We start from the raw sequence: 16,960 nt of genomic DNA on the forward strand, positions 1-16,960 counted from the left end.
ATTTTGCTAGGCACCTCTAACTGACTAAGCCTCGCCTCCAGCCCTGTTAAACTACAGCTCTGCATCCTGGCCTGGACCCTGCATTGTCAGGGGGAGTGTCTAATAACATTGGCCAGATTTCTAGACATAAGAGCTGCACCATCCCGGGTGGGATGAATGCCGTCCCTTCTAATCAGAACGGGCTTTCCCCAGAATGTCTCCCAGTTGTCAATAAAGTCCACGTCGTTTTCTGAACACCACTGAGACAACCAGCGGCGGAGCGAGAGCATGCGACTAAACATGTCATCGCTGGTCAGATTGGGGAGGGGGCCAGAAAAACCTACAGAGTCCGACATGGTCTTGGCGAAGTTACACACCGAGACAATATTCATTCTGGTTACTTCCGACTGGCGAAGACGGGAGTCATTAGCTCCGACATTGATGATAACTTTACCATATTTACGATTACCCTTTGCCAGTAGCTTCAAATTTGCTTCTATGTCGCCCGCTCTGGCCCCCGGGATACACCTAACTAAGGTCTCTGGAGTCGGCTTCACATGTCTCACAATAGAGTCTCCAATCACCAGGGTCTGTTTCTCAACAGATGTGTCGCTGAGTGGGGAAAAACGGTTAGACACATGAAGCGGGTGGTGTTCCGTGAGCCCTTTAAGACTACCCTTCCTCCGAACCGTCACCCAGCTGCCCTGCCTGGCCGGCTGCTCGGGAGCTGCAGGGGAGCGGTTACGCTCAGCTGCTACGGGCCGGTCCGCCGCTAGCTTAGCCTGGTTAGCTGAGGAGGCTCTCGGACTATGGTTTAGTTGGCCAAACCGGACCTCTAACTGACTGAGCCTCGCCTCCAGCCCTGCAAATAAGCTACACTTTAAGCACTTACCGTCTTCACTAAAGGAGGCAGAGGAATAACTAAACATTTCACACACTGAGCAGGAAAGAGGTGAAGCGGTGGGAGCCGGAGCGGCCATGCTAAGATGCTAACGGAGGCTAACGGACAGAAAATGTATCGGTGATTGGTGACAGTGAAAGTTACGGAAGAGAAAATGAGCGAGTGTTGAAATAAAGACAGTAATGTACCAGATATAGTGCTATTTTACCAGAAAACAGTCTAAGTTTTAGATAAAAAGTCGGGAGAGATCTGAGCCTGCAAACGCCGTGAGACGGCAGCAGCACAGACCGCAACACCAGGAAGTGACGCGATGCGTGACGCAATACGTTACCCAATCAGCAAGCACGGTCCAGCAGTGGATCAGATATATGCAATGAAAAAGCTGGAACCTTCCCTTCCTTTCTTCTCCATTTCCATTTTTATTTATTATAAGTATCTCATAGCTATCATTTTTGTCCATCGCTCCTGTAGTTTCTTGTGCTGGCCCCCCTTTTTTCTCTTTTGTGCATGTTTGCAGGCCGGAGCTTCGGGAGCTGCGTGCTGCCCCCCCACCACCCCCGGTCATCCCGTTGCTGCTTCCACCTGCCTGCTGTGTGCTGCTGATATCCCCGACCCCCCAGTCTGGCCTCCGGCAGGAGGGTCCCCCCTTATGATCCAGGTCCTGGTCCAGGTTTCTTCCCTCCTAAAGGGGAGTTTTTCTTGCCACTGTTTGGATTAAGGTTTTTCTCCCACTAGGGGAGTTTTTACCTGCCATTGTTTATGTAATAATTGCTCGGGGGTTCATGTTCTGGGTCTCTGGAAAGCGTCTAGAGACAACATCTGTTGTATTAGACGCTATACAAATAAAATTGAATTGAATTGAATAGAAGCACAACAATGAAAATGGATCAACTCACCAGATCTTTGTTCCATGCTTGGTAGGTGGGTGTTCCCCCTTGTATGTAGTTGATGATATAAAACACCAAGATGCCAAAGAGGAGGAGGGGACTGACTCCTGCCCACATGATCTTCCAGTACCAGCTGGGACGGTGACCAAGCATGTCTTCTATGTCTTTGTCAAACCTTCAATGAGAATGTAATGATGTAATGTTTTCACATTTGTTTTCTATTTAGTTAAATTTCATTCACCTTTTGTATAACACAAATTATTGAACAGTTGAGGTACTCTACCTCAGCAGGTGATGGTTTGATAAGATAGCATTTTACGGCAAATTTCAGCAATCTAGTTAATTCCAACAGTTCACATACTTTTTCTTGTAACTAACAACATCAAGACAATGTTTTTCCATGTTTGTTTCATTAGATAATGGAAGGAACACATGTTGGGGCTGGTTAGAGGTAGCCCCAAGAAGACCCAAAAAAACAAGAACATAAAAGAGACAAGGTGGGAACTATCACACAGAATCACACCAACCTTTTAATTCCATAAATATAGCTGACAGTTACGACTTCAGTGAGGACAATGAAGAGCAAGGAGAAGGTGGCTCCATAGTCGTTGAACATGGTGAACCAGTAATTCCCAGATGTGGTGGTGAAACCCAATCCGAGCAGCAGGCAGAACACGCAAACGATAGCTGCAAGAAAAAACGCAAGCTCGTCACTGAGATCCAATATGCACATACATTAGTTAACTTTCGCGTCACTGCAACGTACCAGTGTCATTAGGTCAATATTTGGATAATCACATCCACCCAGCACATATGAAAGCCAATCCATTGACCACATACAGAGACTTCATTTGAAGCTGCCACAGTGTGTGACCTCTCAAATGCTGCAAAGCCATTTTCAGAAAGATCTAGTGTATTCAAATGAACAGACGATTCCTGGTGAGCTTTGATGTTTGTACTGTACTGCTGTGCCTGTAACAATTTTGCTGTCATGTGTTTGATTTGTCTTGTTTGTGTTTGTTCTTAGAATTACAAATCAATTAAATATTAACGTAAATAAATAAGTACGTAAACATTTGACTGCATTGGCAATGATCTGGAGTGATGTAGAGCAGTATTCCTTTCATGTCAGTTCCCTTTAGGGGTCTTCACAGCAATTTAACTGCCTCCATCTAACCCCATCCACTGCACCCTCTTCTGTCACACCAACAAAATCCATGTCCTCTTTCAATACATCTATAAATCTCCTCTTTGGTTTTCCAAACTAAGAGCGGTTCACAAGCCAATCATGATTAGAAGAACAACAAGGACTGTTACTTTGGCGTTGCTTTGGTCCCTCCCTAGAGCCAGGTCTGGGGTTGGGGCTCGAAGGCGAGCCTGGTGGCCGGGTCTTTGCCCATTGGACCCGGCCGGGTTCAGCCTGAAAAGGCGACGTGGACCTGCCCTCCAGTAGGCCCCACCACCCGCAAGAAAGGCCATAAGGGGCTGGTGCAATGTGTGTTTGGGCAGGAGTCGTGGCAAGGTGCCTCAACAACCTAATTCCTGGACATTCTAGGGAATGTCATCTCGCTGGGGGGAATCAATCAATCAATAACTTCATTTGTCCGCAATGGGGCAATTCATTTTGCAGCAATACATAGACATATACACATAGTAAAAAAAGGACAACGAGTTTAAATCTAAAAATCCAAGCCCAACAACAGCTACTTTTTCCTCATGGAATTGAGAAGGGAGGTGCAGAGGGTATAAAAGAATGTTTATATCTGTTAGTTTTGACAAGTGGAAAGTCTGAGCAATGTACCCGATGGGAGAAACTGAAACTTTCCTATACAGCTGTTTGTTATCCAGGTCCTGTAGAGTCACCTGAGCAGATTATTTTACAATTATTTTACTACAGACATTAACCACCTTGGTAAGAACAGTTTTCTGCTTTACCCTAAGTGATGAAAACCAACAAATGAAAGAAAAAGTTAATACAGACTCAATGAAAGAACAATAGAACATGGACATCAAGGATGAATCGACATGGAGTTTGGACAGTTTTCTAAGACAGTACAGACGCTGCTGACTTTTCTTGTAAATTAAGTTGGTGTTACTCGCAAATGTCAGCTTATTGTCTATTATAGTTCCCAGATACTTATACGACTCTACAATTTCTACATCTTGTCCGTTAATCACTGTCCTATCCGGAGAGGGCTGAGAACATCTAAAATCAAGAATCCTGGTACCACTTAAGAAAGTAATCAACCACAGCAGACTCACAATGACGGTATCATCCTCAAACTTCAATATATGATGGTTTAAAAATGTGCTACAGCAGTTGTTAGTGTATAATATGTACAGCAGAGGAGAACGGACACATCCTTGTGGTGAGCCAGTAGATGTTAAAGATAGGTCAGAAAGTTGTCCATTTACTCTCACTCTCTGAGTTCTGCACGTCAGGAAATCCAAAATCCAGCCAACAATAATACCATCAAGACTAAAGTTGTCAATTAGTCTCTGAATCAACAGATGAGGCTGAATAGTATTGAAGGCGGATGAAGAAGGAGCCAGAGCTTGTGCGTGAGGTTGAGAGGTACCGGCTAGAGATAGTCGGGCTCACCTCCACGCATAGCCTGGGCTCTGGAACCCAGCTCCTTGAAATGGGTTGGACCCTCCACTACTCTGGGGTTGCCCAGGGTGAGAGGCGGCGAGCTGGTGTGGGCTTGTTTATAGCCCCCGAGCTCAGTCGCCATGTGTTGGACTTTTACCATGGTGAACAAGAGGGTCGCTTCCCTGCGCCTTCAGGTTGGGGAAAGGTCTCTTACTGTTATTTGTGCCGGCCGAACTGCAGTACAGAGGACCCAGCCTTCTTGGCGTCCCTGTGAGGGGTACGGTACCGTCCCTCTGATGTTCTCATTCTTAATCCTATTCATCCTCATCACTTCCAAAGAGAATCTCAACATTTTCACCTTTGCTACTTCCAACTCTGCCTCCTGTCTTCTCAGTCCCCCAGTCTTTAAACTATACAACAATGCTGGTTGACCATGGTCCTGTACACCTTTCTTTTAATTTTTGCAGATACTCTTTTATCACACATCACTCCTGACACTTTTCTCCCACATGTCCCAACCTGCTTGCACACATTTCTTCACCTCTTTTCTGCACTCTCCATTTCTCTGGACTATTTATCCGAGAAATTTCAGTTTAACGTAAATAGTCTCCCACGCATACCAGACTTAACTACAGAGTTCTGCAGGGTTCTGTGTTTGGACGGATTCTTTTCTCCTTATGTATATTTGCATCCATTGAGTAATATTATTAGACAGCATCTTATTAATGTTGATTTCTATGCTGATGATACTCAGCTATACCTGTCCATGCAAGCAGGATACACTAACCAGTTGAACAGCTTGTCTTAAAGACATAAGACAAGATTTGGATGACTCTAAACTCTCTCCAGTTAACTTCAGATCAAACTGAAGTTGATGTATTTAGGCCTGAGTACTTCAGGGACATATTATCTAACTATGTAGTAAATTATTACCTTGGTCAGAAAAGTCAGGAACCTGGGAGTTGTTTTTGAACAGAATCTGTCTTGTTGGGCCACAGTCCTATGTGAACATGGGAATTCTTCATTTCAACTTTAAGGCCCAGCTCTGAGGCCTCACTCTGAGACCAGCCTTGATTTTTTGTAGCTGACCACATGGTTCAAAACAAAGGAACCTCCATAATGATTCAAAGCCCCAGCAGGATTTGCATTTACGGCCCTTCGGTATTAAGGAATAGAACCCTCATTGGGCATAGACCCCAAAACGCAGAAGGGGCCATTTGCCGATTTATAGCAGCCTGGACCCCGCTATAAAGAGCAGGCTCCTCCCTTTCCCACTCTCTTCTTTTCCTCCGCTCTTGCTCCCAAGGTCTCTTCTACCTCGGACCTGTCCACGGTCCCATGGAGTTCTCTTTGAGCTATGAAGATGGCCACAGCTCCTATTTTAGCATGGAGAGCTACTAGCTATGGGCCGATCTTGTCCATTATCGTGACTGAAGAAGCGTCTGGTTGAAATGGCAACCATAGTCTGCGAGTGAACCGCAAACGTTCCGAGCCCCAAATGAGCCGAACCAGGGACCCTTTCATGCCTCGACGTGAACGCCTTCGGACCGACCTGGAGCTGAAGGAGGCCCAGCTGCTGTACCCATGCATTCCCCTCATCCACACGGAGATGAGGAGAGCAGGAGAGAAAGAGCTGCTCTTTATCAGGATCACCTGCGGAGCGTAACCACCCAGCTGTTCACCAAGGAACGCTGACCGGCCAGACCAAACCACCTTTTTATTCAACTACAAAGATCCACATAAGAGGCTGTTTTGTGTCTGTGCAGATTGACATTAACACATTTAACTAGCGTAGTTTTACATTGTGAGCCGGACCCTGATCCCGTCACAACTGTGTTTACTAGTTTAAGTGTGTTTGTTTATTTTATAATTTGTCTACTGCTGCATCCACATTGCTGGATCCTGATGACATGTTCCTCCACAACAGAAAACAAAGCTATTCCTCATTTCCCAGTTAAATAACCAGAGCGCACATAAGGTCTGTGCTTCCTTTACCGTTATTCTGTAACGCCACCTCTGGCAACAGACTGGCACGTATGGAATAACAGCTACTGTGGGACAGATTTACTGTTTAGTTATTATTTTCCTGATAAGTCAAGTGGTGCTTGATTAATTCATTTTGATAATTCATTTTGATAAGTAATCTTCTTTATTAATTATTAATAACTATCGTAAGATGATTATTAATAACTCTTTAATGACTGACTGCTGTGTAAACGCTTATGACCACAAGTCTATTTCCCCAGACACTGGCCTGTTTCTCACCATTTAACACCTTGATGCTTATGCGTGACACAATCTTGAAGTCTCGTAGTGGTGTGATGATGGCCGTGACGTTTCCCAGCATGCTGCCCATCCCCAACATCAGGAGCATAAAGAAGTAAAGCACTGACCACACCTGAGGCATTGGCATGTTCTTGATGGCCTCCGTGTACACAATGAAGGCCAGACCAGTCCCCTCTACAGCCTGAAACACAAACACACACATACACATGTCAGGTATGTTTCTTACACTGTCTATCATTGTCAAAGCAACGAAAAGGCAACTACCCTGGGCCATGTCTTAGTTGACCTGGATGTATTTAAAACCCTCTGGGTCCCACCATCATGCCAGCATGATCTAATCCAGGGGTTCTTAACCTTTCTGACCTTGGGGCCCAATTTTTTCAGTACAGAGTGGCCCGGGGCCCGTTAAATATTAACACTTTATAGCAGGGGTATTCAACTAAAACTTTAAGAGGTCCATTTAGAGAAAATTTACTCAAGTGAAGGTCCAGAACATCATAATATATATATATATATATATATATATATATATATATATATATATATATATATATATATATATATATATATATATATATATATATATATATATATATGTATGTATATATTCAAGTAGCCTCATAGTTGTATCAACATCTGCATCTGACTGTTATATTAAAAAAGTACATATTTGCCACTTACATTTTATTTTATTTTTCAAATGCTATCTTATTTTATTTCTCTACCAGCAGTTTGAATTTCCCCTTTTCTTTGTTAATTGTCTCAACACATTTTTATAATAAATTAAACATTGGTGAGCCTGGAACGATATTTAGTTTTAATTGTGTTCATTGTGGAGAAAGCTGCTTCACAGCTGTATCTGGACCCAAATATGGGCAGGATGTTTTAAGATGGTCAGTTTATTTTCTGTGACTTCAGTTCAGACTTGAGTGGATATGTTTGATGAAAAACTTTGTGTTTTGTTTCAGTGGCGTTTCACTTTCGCACTTTGAACGCCACAGTCTCTGAACGTATGAGACACTGGTTTTGTCCCAGTGTGAAGACTGAACAGGATGAATTTGTCCATTCCGGGTTGAACTTTCCTTTCCACCTGTAACGATTCTCATCTCTGTATATAGAGTCAAGCTAATTACCGTATTTTGACGACCATACGGGCGCCGTGTGGAAAGACGCACCCTCAGTTTTGTGTGTGTCATTTCTGTATTTAAAACACACACACGGCGCCGTGTGGAAAGGCACCGTCTACACACACGGAGCGCCGCCTTACAACAACACACACACAAGCATACAAGTGTGCATATTTAAAAATAGAGCAAGAACAAAACTTAGTTTGATTGTACTTTATTTAAGATATTACATTAATCAGTTGTCAGAGGACTCAGCGCGTCAGGTTTCATCCGAGCCTGATCAGCTGAGACGGCCAGGAGCCCGCAGCTCTCTGGCTGCGGAGCAGCCGAGTCTTTCCGATGCTTTTGAGAAAGCCCGACCAACAGTCCAGTCCAGCAGACACGTCAGCCCACGCATCTACATCTACCATCCTTCAGCAGTAACGACGGAGCACACCGCCCGAGCAGCACCAACCTCCCCGGCCGCGGGGACGCGTCGGGATAAATGATCACGCCGCGCTCGCTCGCTCGCCCTGGCGGATCTAAACCTACTCTGTGCAAAATGAAGGATTTTCTCTGTAAATACACACCATTTCTCTTACTATTACACGTACAGCTAGCTGAGTGTCTTCTCATTTGGTCGGGAGTTGCTATGCAGTCCCGCGGCCCCCGCGGCCCACATGTACAAAACTGATTTTTTTTTGCGGCCCACTAGGTGGCGCTCGCGGCCCGAGTGTGGGCCGCGGCCCTATGGTTAAGAATCACTGATCTAATCAAACAACTGGTTCCAAACGGTTCAGACTGTATAGCAACACTGTTGCATTCCTTCAGCTTGTTTCTACCACTCTGGCTGCAGTCCCTCATCTACTCAGTCACTGGGTGCAGTCCCCCCTTTGCTCAGTCACTGACTGCAGTCCCTCATCTATTCAGTCACTGGGTGCAATCCCCCCTTTACTCAGTCACTGAACGCAGTCCCTCATCTACTCAGTCACTGGCTGCAGTCCCTCCTCTACTCAGTCACCGACTGCAGTCCCCCCTTTACTCAGTCACTGGCTGCAGTCCCTCCTCTACTCACTCTCTCTGGCTGCAGTCCCTCCTCTACTCAGTCCTTCTGGCTGCAGTCCCTCCTCTACTCAGTCCTTCTGGCTACAGTCCCTCCTCTACTCACTCTCTCTGGCTGCAGTCCCTCCTCTACTCAGTCCCTCTGGCTGCAGTCCCTCCTCTACTCACTCTCTCTGGCTGCAGTCCCTCCTCTACTCACTCCCTCTGGCTGCAGTCCCTCCTCTACTCACTCCCTCTGGCTGCAGTCCCTCCTCTACTCAGTCATTCTGGCCACAGTCCCTCCTCTACTCAGTCCCTCTAGCTGCAGTCCCTCCTCTACTCACTCCCTCTAGCTGCAGTCCCTCCTCTACTCACTCCCTCTGGCTGCAGTCCCTCCTCTACTCAGTCCCTCTGGCTGCAGTCCCTCCTCTACTCAGTCATTCTGGCCACAGTCCCTCCTCTACTCAGTCCCTCTAGCTGCAGTCCCTCCTCTACTCACTCCCTCTAGCTGCAGTCCCTCCTCTACTCAGTCCCTCTAGCTGCAGTCCCTCCTCTACTCACTCTCTCTGGCTGCAGTCCCTCCTATACTCACTCTCTCTGGCTGCAGTCCCTCCTCTACTCACTCTCTCTGGCTGCAGTCCCTCCTATACTCACTCCCTCTAGCTGCAGTCCCTCCTCTACTCACTCTCTCTGGCTGCAGTCCCTCCTCTACTCAGTCCTGCTGGCTGCAGTCCTTCCTCTACTCACCCCCTCTAGCTGCAGTCCCTCCTCTACTCACTCTCTCTGGCTGCAGTCCCTCCTCTACTCAGTCCTGCTGGCTGCAGTCCCTCCTATACTCACTCTCTCTGGCTGCAGTCCCTCCTCTACTCACTCTCTCTGGCTGCAGTCCCTCCTATACTCAGTCCTTCTGGCTACAGTCCCTCCTCTACTCAGTCTCTCTGGTTACAGTCCATCCTGTACTCTGCCACTTTGTCTGACATCTCCTTTCCTTTATTCCTTTATTTCCTTTATTTATGTTGTGGCTTTGTTTGTATCAGTGACCTTATCAGTGGGACCTGCTGAGTTGTGGGTTTTTGTACAAGGACAACTGGATGGATATGGATGATCGGCATCTCCATGGAATCTTCACAGCCAACAGAATCAACAGACAGTACATCAATCCACATCACTTTGGGCATTATCCAATTGGATAAAAACAGATTCCAGTTTTTTTTTTAAAGAATGTTCTCAGTAAACTAGAGAAAATACTGGACAATTCTTCCAAAAATAGAGGCATTGGGATCTGCAGGGATGTCAGGCTACATACAAACAGATACCACTTAATGTTTATAGTAAAGTAATATGGGGTTATTTTAAGCAAAGAAAACCAAAAAGTCACAGCAACAGTAGACCAAACTGTAGTATTTATTGTCCTGGACAAACAGCTTCAACAGTATCTAATTAAACATCTGAAGCTCCAGATTTTGAGTGATACTGAGTGATGCCCTGCCAACAGTTATCTGACAGTCATTTGAAGTAATTGATATATTAAAAAAATAAAAAAAGAAGTCTGTTTTGGACCACATTGTTTTTCACGGTTAACAGCAAGAAACCACTTTATTTGGTTTCTACTGAATGAGAAAAGACAAAAAAACAAGTATGATTTCATGTTCAGATTTACCTAGAGATTTTGTAATTTTTTTTTAAGATTCCTGCTGGGAGTTGAACCAGGTACTTTCTAATGTGAGGCAACAGTGATGATCACCAAGACACTGTGCTGCTCACTGAGCTCTGAATTGTGATAAAGATAAAGGTGAAAACAATCAGTGAATACAGATTATGTTCACCGGGTTCTTTAAACAGACTTACATAATCATATTGGTGACATTTCAATGGAGTTGAGGCAATGAAGCCTTATTTATGAATCTCTCCTAAACACTCTACAAAGCATGGAAAAAAGCAAGCACACTGTGAGCAGCATTTCTTGGCAATGGACTGAATTTTCCCAGAGACCGCTGGAGGTATAGAGCCGTGCTCGGTATTCAGAGAACTGATTGAGTTATGTTCCTGAAACACAGCTGCGCAGCTTAACTACCACCACTTAAAAGCAACTTTATCCTGCTGCTTTTCACTGGGTTTGCCTCAGTCTCAAATTTGTTTCGGTATTCAGTATTAGTCAGGAAGTGTTTTGACTGCTAGGGGACCTCCCATGATGCATCTCTCCTCACTCTCTTGTTGTTGTTATTAACTTAGTATGTTGAACCTGAATTCAGGAAACTATAAGTTATTTAGCAAGGTTATTTAACCCTGACCAAGAGGGATCAGTTGAACCTTTTGCCTACAGGCCTAACAAGGGTATGTGTGTTAAAAATGATGTGACCACATGAAGAAAGCACTACATCACTAGTGAAGCTATTGTTTATTGAATTTTTTCAGCTTTAAAAAGTACTCAGCCTCATATTTTAACACTGAGATTGAAGACCCATCATAACATTCATCACAGTCTTTTATGTTGGCTGTTAAATTTGATAATTTTAAGGGCACAGTGTGTAAAGGTCAATGAAGGTTTGTCAGAAGTTCTTTTATGGACCAGCGGATCACCACAGAGCTGTGTTTTATCACCACTTTTATTTGATTTATATATAATTGCTTGTTGGAACAAACATGCAGCATATCATAAAAGCCTGATGATGACACTGTTATCCTGTCCGTGGGTGATTGTCCTAACCACTGACAGCCCACCTGGTCCTGTGGTAATAGCTCTGACCATTGTCCTGTGGTGATGGCCCTAAAGATGGTCCTGTGGTGATGGCTATGACCATGGTTCTGTGGTGATGGCCCTAAAGATGGTCCTGTGGTGATAGCTCTGACCATGGTTCTGCCGTGTCAACCCTGAGCATGGTCCTCTGGTGACAGCCCTGAAGAACACCAATGACCTTCCTGACCATGGTCCTGTGGTGATGGCCGTCAGGGCCGATTTTTGCTATGGGCAATATGGGCGACTGCCCAGGGCGCAATCCACGTGGGGGCGCATGAGCGCTCTCTCTCATAAAAAAAAAGAATTTGCTCTGCTGCTTTCAAATAGAAAGCTGCAGATAGCGCTGCGCCCGCCGCAGGGTAGGGCACAGGCGCAACGCCGCGGCATGTGCTCTCTTGCACGCCGCCGAGCTCGGCGACAGAGTGGTCCGCTGTTGCATGGCGGCAGCACATACACAATGAATGGGAAAACCGGCGCGGTGGTGCACGAGAGGGCGCCTGCCGCGGTGTTGCGCCTCGGCTCCCTGCCCCAATTGAACATTTTTTAATTTCAATGTGCCGCGCTGTGACTATGGAGGATTTTTTTGTGCCAAAATTAAATAAATAAATACATAATTAATTAATTAAATTGGGAATGAAATATATAATTAATTAATTAAATGTGTCATTAATTAATTAAAATTAGAATGAATATGTCATTAATTAATTCAAATACAATTCATTTTAAGTAAAAATATATATTTATTGTTTCAGCATTTAATTAATTAATGACACATTTAATTAATTATTTCGTGTTGCGTGAGAATCATGAAATGTAAAACTGCATTTAATTAATTAATGACACATTTAATTAATTATTTCGTGTTGCTGAATCATGAAATGTAAATGTAAACTGTCAGTTTCACTCGTCAAATTCAGTGGGCGGAGCTAACGCAAATCTAGTGGAATCCACTGGTTTGGTCTGAAACTGGAGGTGGAAGAGGAGCCTTTCTAAACATGACAGCTGTGAGTTGCGTGTTGTAGAGAGTTGCGTGATGCAGCAGCAGCAGGTATCTGCTGTGACGGATTCGCATTCATATGCCATTTGGGCAGATGCGTCTCAGTCTGAACAGCTCCAAACACTCAGATCGGATATGTCCCAGACGCTCCAAACCACCCGCCCATTTCCAGTTGTGAAGCTACTCATCCTTTTCGCAGAGAGCATGTACAATCTCTGATGTCACGTCAAAAACTATTATTTGTAGTTTAAGTGTTGCAAATTCACATTACAAATCATGTTTTAATAGCAGAAAAAAAGACCGCATTTCCACGTAGGTGCGGGTCGCCGCGTACCCTACGCCGTAGGTCTGCGTTGGTGTAACGCGGAACCATAAATCAGCCTTCAGTCGCGCTGTGAGCCTGAACCTGCAGCCCGTCAGCTCATCAGCTGCCAGTTCATTGCTGGTTCGTTTTGTTAACTCTGAGCTTTGTTGGTTGGTTTGTTAGTTTGCTGGTGGTTTTGTTCTGAACACCTTTCTCTGTTTCTCATTTTGCTGGGACGTCGGGTCCCTCCACCGAAACACAACTTTTGCGGTAGGCGTTCATTGTTATGTCTAAAAATGATGCGCAGTGCCGACCCAATCAGAAACGGTACAGATATTTTGGGATTTTTTTATTTATATAAAAAAAATACATGACTTCACACAATACACGCGCTGGGTGACGCCTCCGCTCCGACGTCGTTGCTACGGCAACCCGTCAGATCAGTCAATGATGTGGCCCAGTCTGAACAGAGCCAGATCCGATTTGGACACTTGCTAAAAACAGTGTGGACAGTCAGCCCTGAAAATCGGATATGAGAAGGAATCAGATATATATCAGATTTGCCTGCAGTCTGAACGCGGCCCTAGTTTATCGGAATGTGTCCCGGAGCCCTGCAACAATCCATTATGTGGATTCGATTTGCCTTGACTTGATGTGCAGGGGAACCAATCAGGTGTTTGGAATCCGCCCACTGAGTTTGACGAGTGAAACTGACAGTTTTACATTTACATTTCATGATTCAGCAACACGAAATCATTAATTAAATGTGTCATTAATTAATTAAATGCAGTTTTACATTTCATGATTCACACGCAACATGAAATCATTAATTAAATGTGTCATTAATTAATTAAATGCTGAAATAATAAATATATATTTTTACTTAAAATGAATTGTATTTTAATTAATTAATGTCATATTTCATTCTAATTTTAATTAATTATTGACACATTTAATTAATTAATGATATATTTCATTCCCATTTTAATTAATTAATGATGTATTTATTTATTTAATTTTGGCACAAAAAATCCTCCATATGTGACGACATCTCTGCACGCTCAATAGGAGAGAAGGTGGTGGAGGGGGAAAACAACTTGCGGGTTGTAGATCAGAGATGATCAAGATGGAGGAAAAAATTAATTTGGCTGTGAGCCTGTGTGAGGAGCTGTGGGATACGAGACTGCACTCAGAATTGGTCTGATTCTTCCAGTGACAGTAGCGGAAGCAGAAATTAGTTTTTCCAAGCTGAAACTTATTAAAAAATACTCTAGGTCCACGATGTCACAGCAGCGTCTCTCTGGACTTGCCATCATCAGCATCAATCATACAGTTGCACAACAGATTTCAGGACCGCCTCTTATGGCCGTGCAGATGGTCCTGTGGTGGTAGCCCTGAGTGGTGATGGTCCTGACCGTGGTCCTGACCGTGGTCCTGTGGTGGTAGCCCTGAAGATGGTCTTGTGGTGGTAGCCCTGAGTGGTGATGGTCCTGACCGTGGTCCTGACCGTGGTCCTGTGGTGGTAGCCCTGAAGATGGTCTTGTGGTGGTAGCCCTGAGTGGTGATGGTCCTGACCTCGGTCCTCAATTCAACTTAAAAATACTTTATTAATCCCAGAAGAGAAATTAGTTAAATGCAGGACTAGCTGTTCATACTGTAAACAATTATTAGCAATACTAATTCATAACTATTCTGTATTAGGACTGCAACTAATGACTATGCTGAAGGATTAGTCGACTAATGACTCAAAATGATTAAATGGCTCTTATTTAGTGCTCAGCTTTGCATTAGGTTGGTTAAATGTTACGCTAATTATAAATTAAAGACATTAAAGATGGACACTTTATTCAAAAATGTATCTTTTAATGAGCTTTACTGCCAGTCGCCATGCTGTTGCATCGGCCGCCGCCATATTGTTTACCTAGCGCTGTACTCTGTTGAAAAACCTGTGTGGTGACAATAGCGGCTGAACGCTACTGTATATGCAATTCTCAGCAGAAATAGGAAGGAAGGTGATCCCTTACTCTGTTACATTGTTTTTGCAGACAATAGTTGACAATTAAATTCGTTGGCAACTATTTTTATCATCGATTTTAGTCGACAAAGTCGACCTACTCTGTGAGTGGTATTTAGTGTAATAAAAGCAGCAGGACCATGTTCACTGATAAAGAGGCAACAGAACAACATACACCGAACTTAATGTGAAGGAACTCAGTTGTCCCTGACTCCTGATTCTTCGTTGTTTATGAATCTACATCATTTAAATGATTGTCAGAACAAGTCTACAGATGAACACTGAGGTTTCCTACAAGCTGAGCAGACTGGACTTCTAGAGGAAATTGGGTTTGTTTGGTCCATACAGGCACGTTCTTCCACAGTAGCATCGGATGTGTGTGTTAGTTTGTACTACTACAACCTACTTACACGGCTCAATCAAAAGGCAGAAAAACAACTGTGTTATCGTGTTTGCAGTAATTTCCAGTTATGTGGGTTTTTGTGTGCACTGCATGAGTAAGACTGAGATGATGAGGAACTTACGGTATCTAGTTCAGCCTCCAGGCTGCATTCTTCCAATGTAAGTTCAGCGAACTGTGCCGGGTATGTGGAGTTCAGCTCCTTAATCCAGTCAGAGACGTTGTCTATGTTGATGCTGTTTTCAGCCAGATCAAACGTATTCATCAACAGCGTCCGCGTCCTGAAAACAGAAGAAAACACCAACATTTAACAGGGTTGCATGAAAAGAAACACTGTGCTAACTTGTCACAGTTATAATCAGTACTGGAGTTGAGGGGGGATGAGGGGGGATGAGGGGGGATGGCATCCCCCCTGAAATAAAAACGGTCCAAATCATCCCCCCCTGAAATAAAAACGGTCCAAATCATCCCCCCTGTAAAACTGCCATCCCCCCTTTCCATCCCTTATGTCATTTCATCAATGAATGTGGTTTTACTGCTATTTAACATTTAGAGTCATCACCAGAAAAATAACACCAGAAAAATAACTTATTTGACAATTTTCACCTGTTTCAAGTAAATTTTCACTTGAAATAAGTAGAAAAATCTGCCAGTGGGACAAGATTTATCTTCTTATTACAAGCAAAAAAATCTTGTTCCACTGGCAGATTTTTCTACTTATTTTAAGTGAAAATCTACTTGAAACAGGTGAAAATTGTTGTTTTTTCCAGTGATGAGTCTTGTTTTAAGTGTAATGAGATTTCTTTACTAAAATGAGACATTTTAACTAGAAATAAGACAAATATTCTTGTTAAGATTGTGAGTTTTTGCAGTGATCCATGTTACTTATCCTGTGAAGGACAGAGTCATATTGATAAGTTCAGAAAAGTGTTTTTTATTGTTGTGTTTTGATGTATTAGATGTAAGTCCAGTGGATATTTAAAGCTTACAGAAGGCTGCATTTAACTGCTGCTATGTCATTCCTGCAGTATTTCTGCAGCTGTTTTGGTCACTGCTATTATTTGTAATATATTATATTATTTGTAATCAGCACAAATTGTCCCCATATGATAAAATCCACCATCCCCCCTGATTTCTTTTTGCAACTCGAGTACTGACCACAAGCCCTTACCCCTCCAGGCAGCTCTCATAGTTGAAGGTGGCCTTGAACCCGTAGATGGAGAAGGTGACCAGACTGGCAAAGATGGAAGTTGCACTGTTGATGAGAGAGACGGCGATGGCCTGGCGCTCAAAGTTATTGTTGTACTGGTTGTAGCTGGCGAAGGCTATGAGGGAGCCAAAACCCAAACCCAGAGAGAAAAAGATCTGGGTGGCAGCGTTGACCCAAGTCACAGGATTTGCGAGGTGTTCCATCTAAAACCACAGACGTACACACGTGAAGAAAGATCGGCACGCCCCGTACGCAGACGCCAAAAACAAATGAAAGAGAAATCCAACCTTACCCTGGGAGTAAACATATATTTAACACCGTTCATGGCTCCATGAAGCGTGACGCCCCGAATCAGGTAGATAAACAGGACCAGGTATGGAAACGTAGCTGTGAAGTACACAACCTACAAAAACAAAGTAGACAAATAATGCAGTACAGTTGTTATCAAAATGACTTTGTTCTGAACAGTGACTGTATTTTTTACCAATGTTTCCACAGTAAAACA

The 16,960-nt window shown here is 43.8% G+C and overlaps 1 protein-coding gene across 1 annotated transcript in view; it reads right to left on the bottom strand.

Annotated features, from left to right (window-relative positions):
* The window catches only part of LOC133424932 (sodium- and chloride-dependent transporter XTRP3-like), a 54,705-nt gene that overhangs the window by 6,069 nt on the left and 31,676 nt on the right, over positions 1–16,960 (bottom strand). Inside the window, exons 5-10 of the mRNA XM_061715522.1 lie at positions 16,748–16,858; positions 16,417–16,658; positions 15,370–15,526; positions 6,626–6,827; positions 2,295–2,454; positions 1,777–1,942 (exon numbers count right to left, since the gene is read on the bottom strand). Coding sequence (XP_061571506.1) covers positions 1,777–1,942; positions 2,295–2,454; positions 6,626–6,827; positions 15,370–15,526; positions 16,417–16,658; positions 16,748–16,858 — 1,038 coding nt within the window. The remainder of the gene's footprint in view (positions 1–1,776; positions 1,943–2,294; positions 2,455–6,625; positions 6,828–15,369; positions 15,527–16,416; positions 16,659–16,747; positions 16,859–16,960) is intronic.

The sequence above is a fragment of the Cololabis saira genome, chromosome 3, assembly GCF_033807715.1.
Source record: "Cololabis saira isolate AMF1-May2022 chromosome 3, fColSai1.1, whole genome shotgun sequence".
NCBI classification, from domain to species: Eukaryota; Metazoa; Chordata; class Actinopteri; order Beloniformes; family Belonidae; genus Cololabis; species Cololabis saira.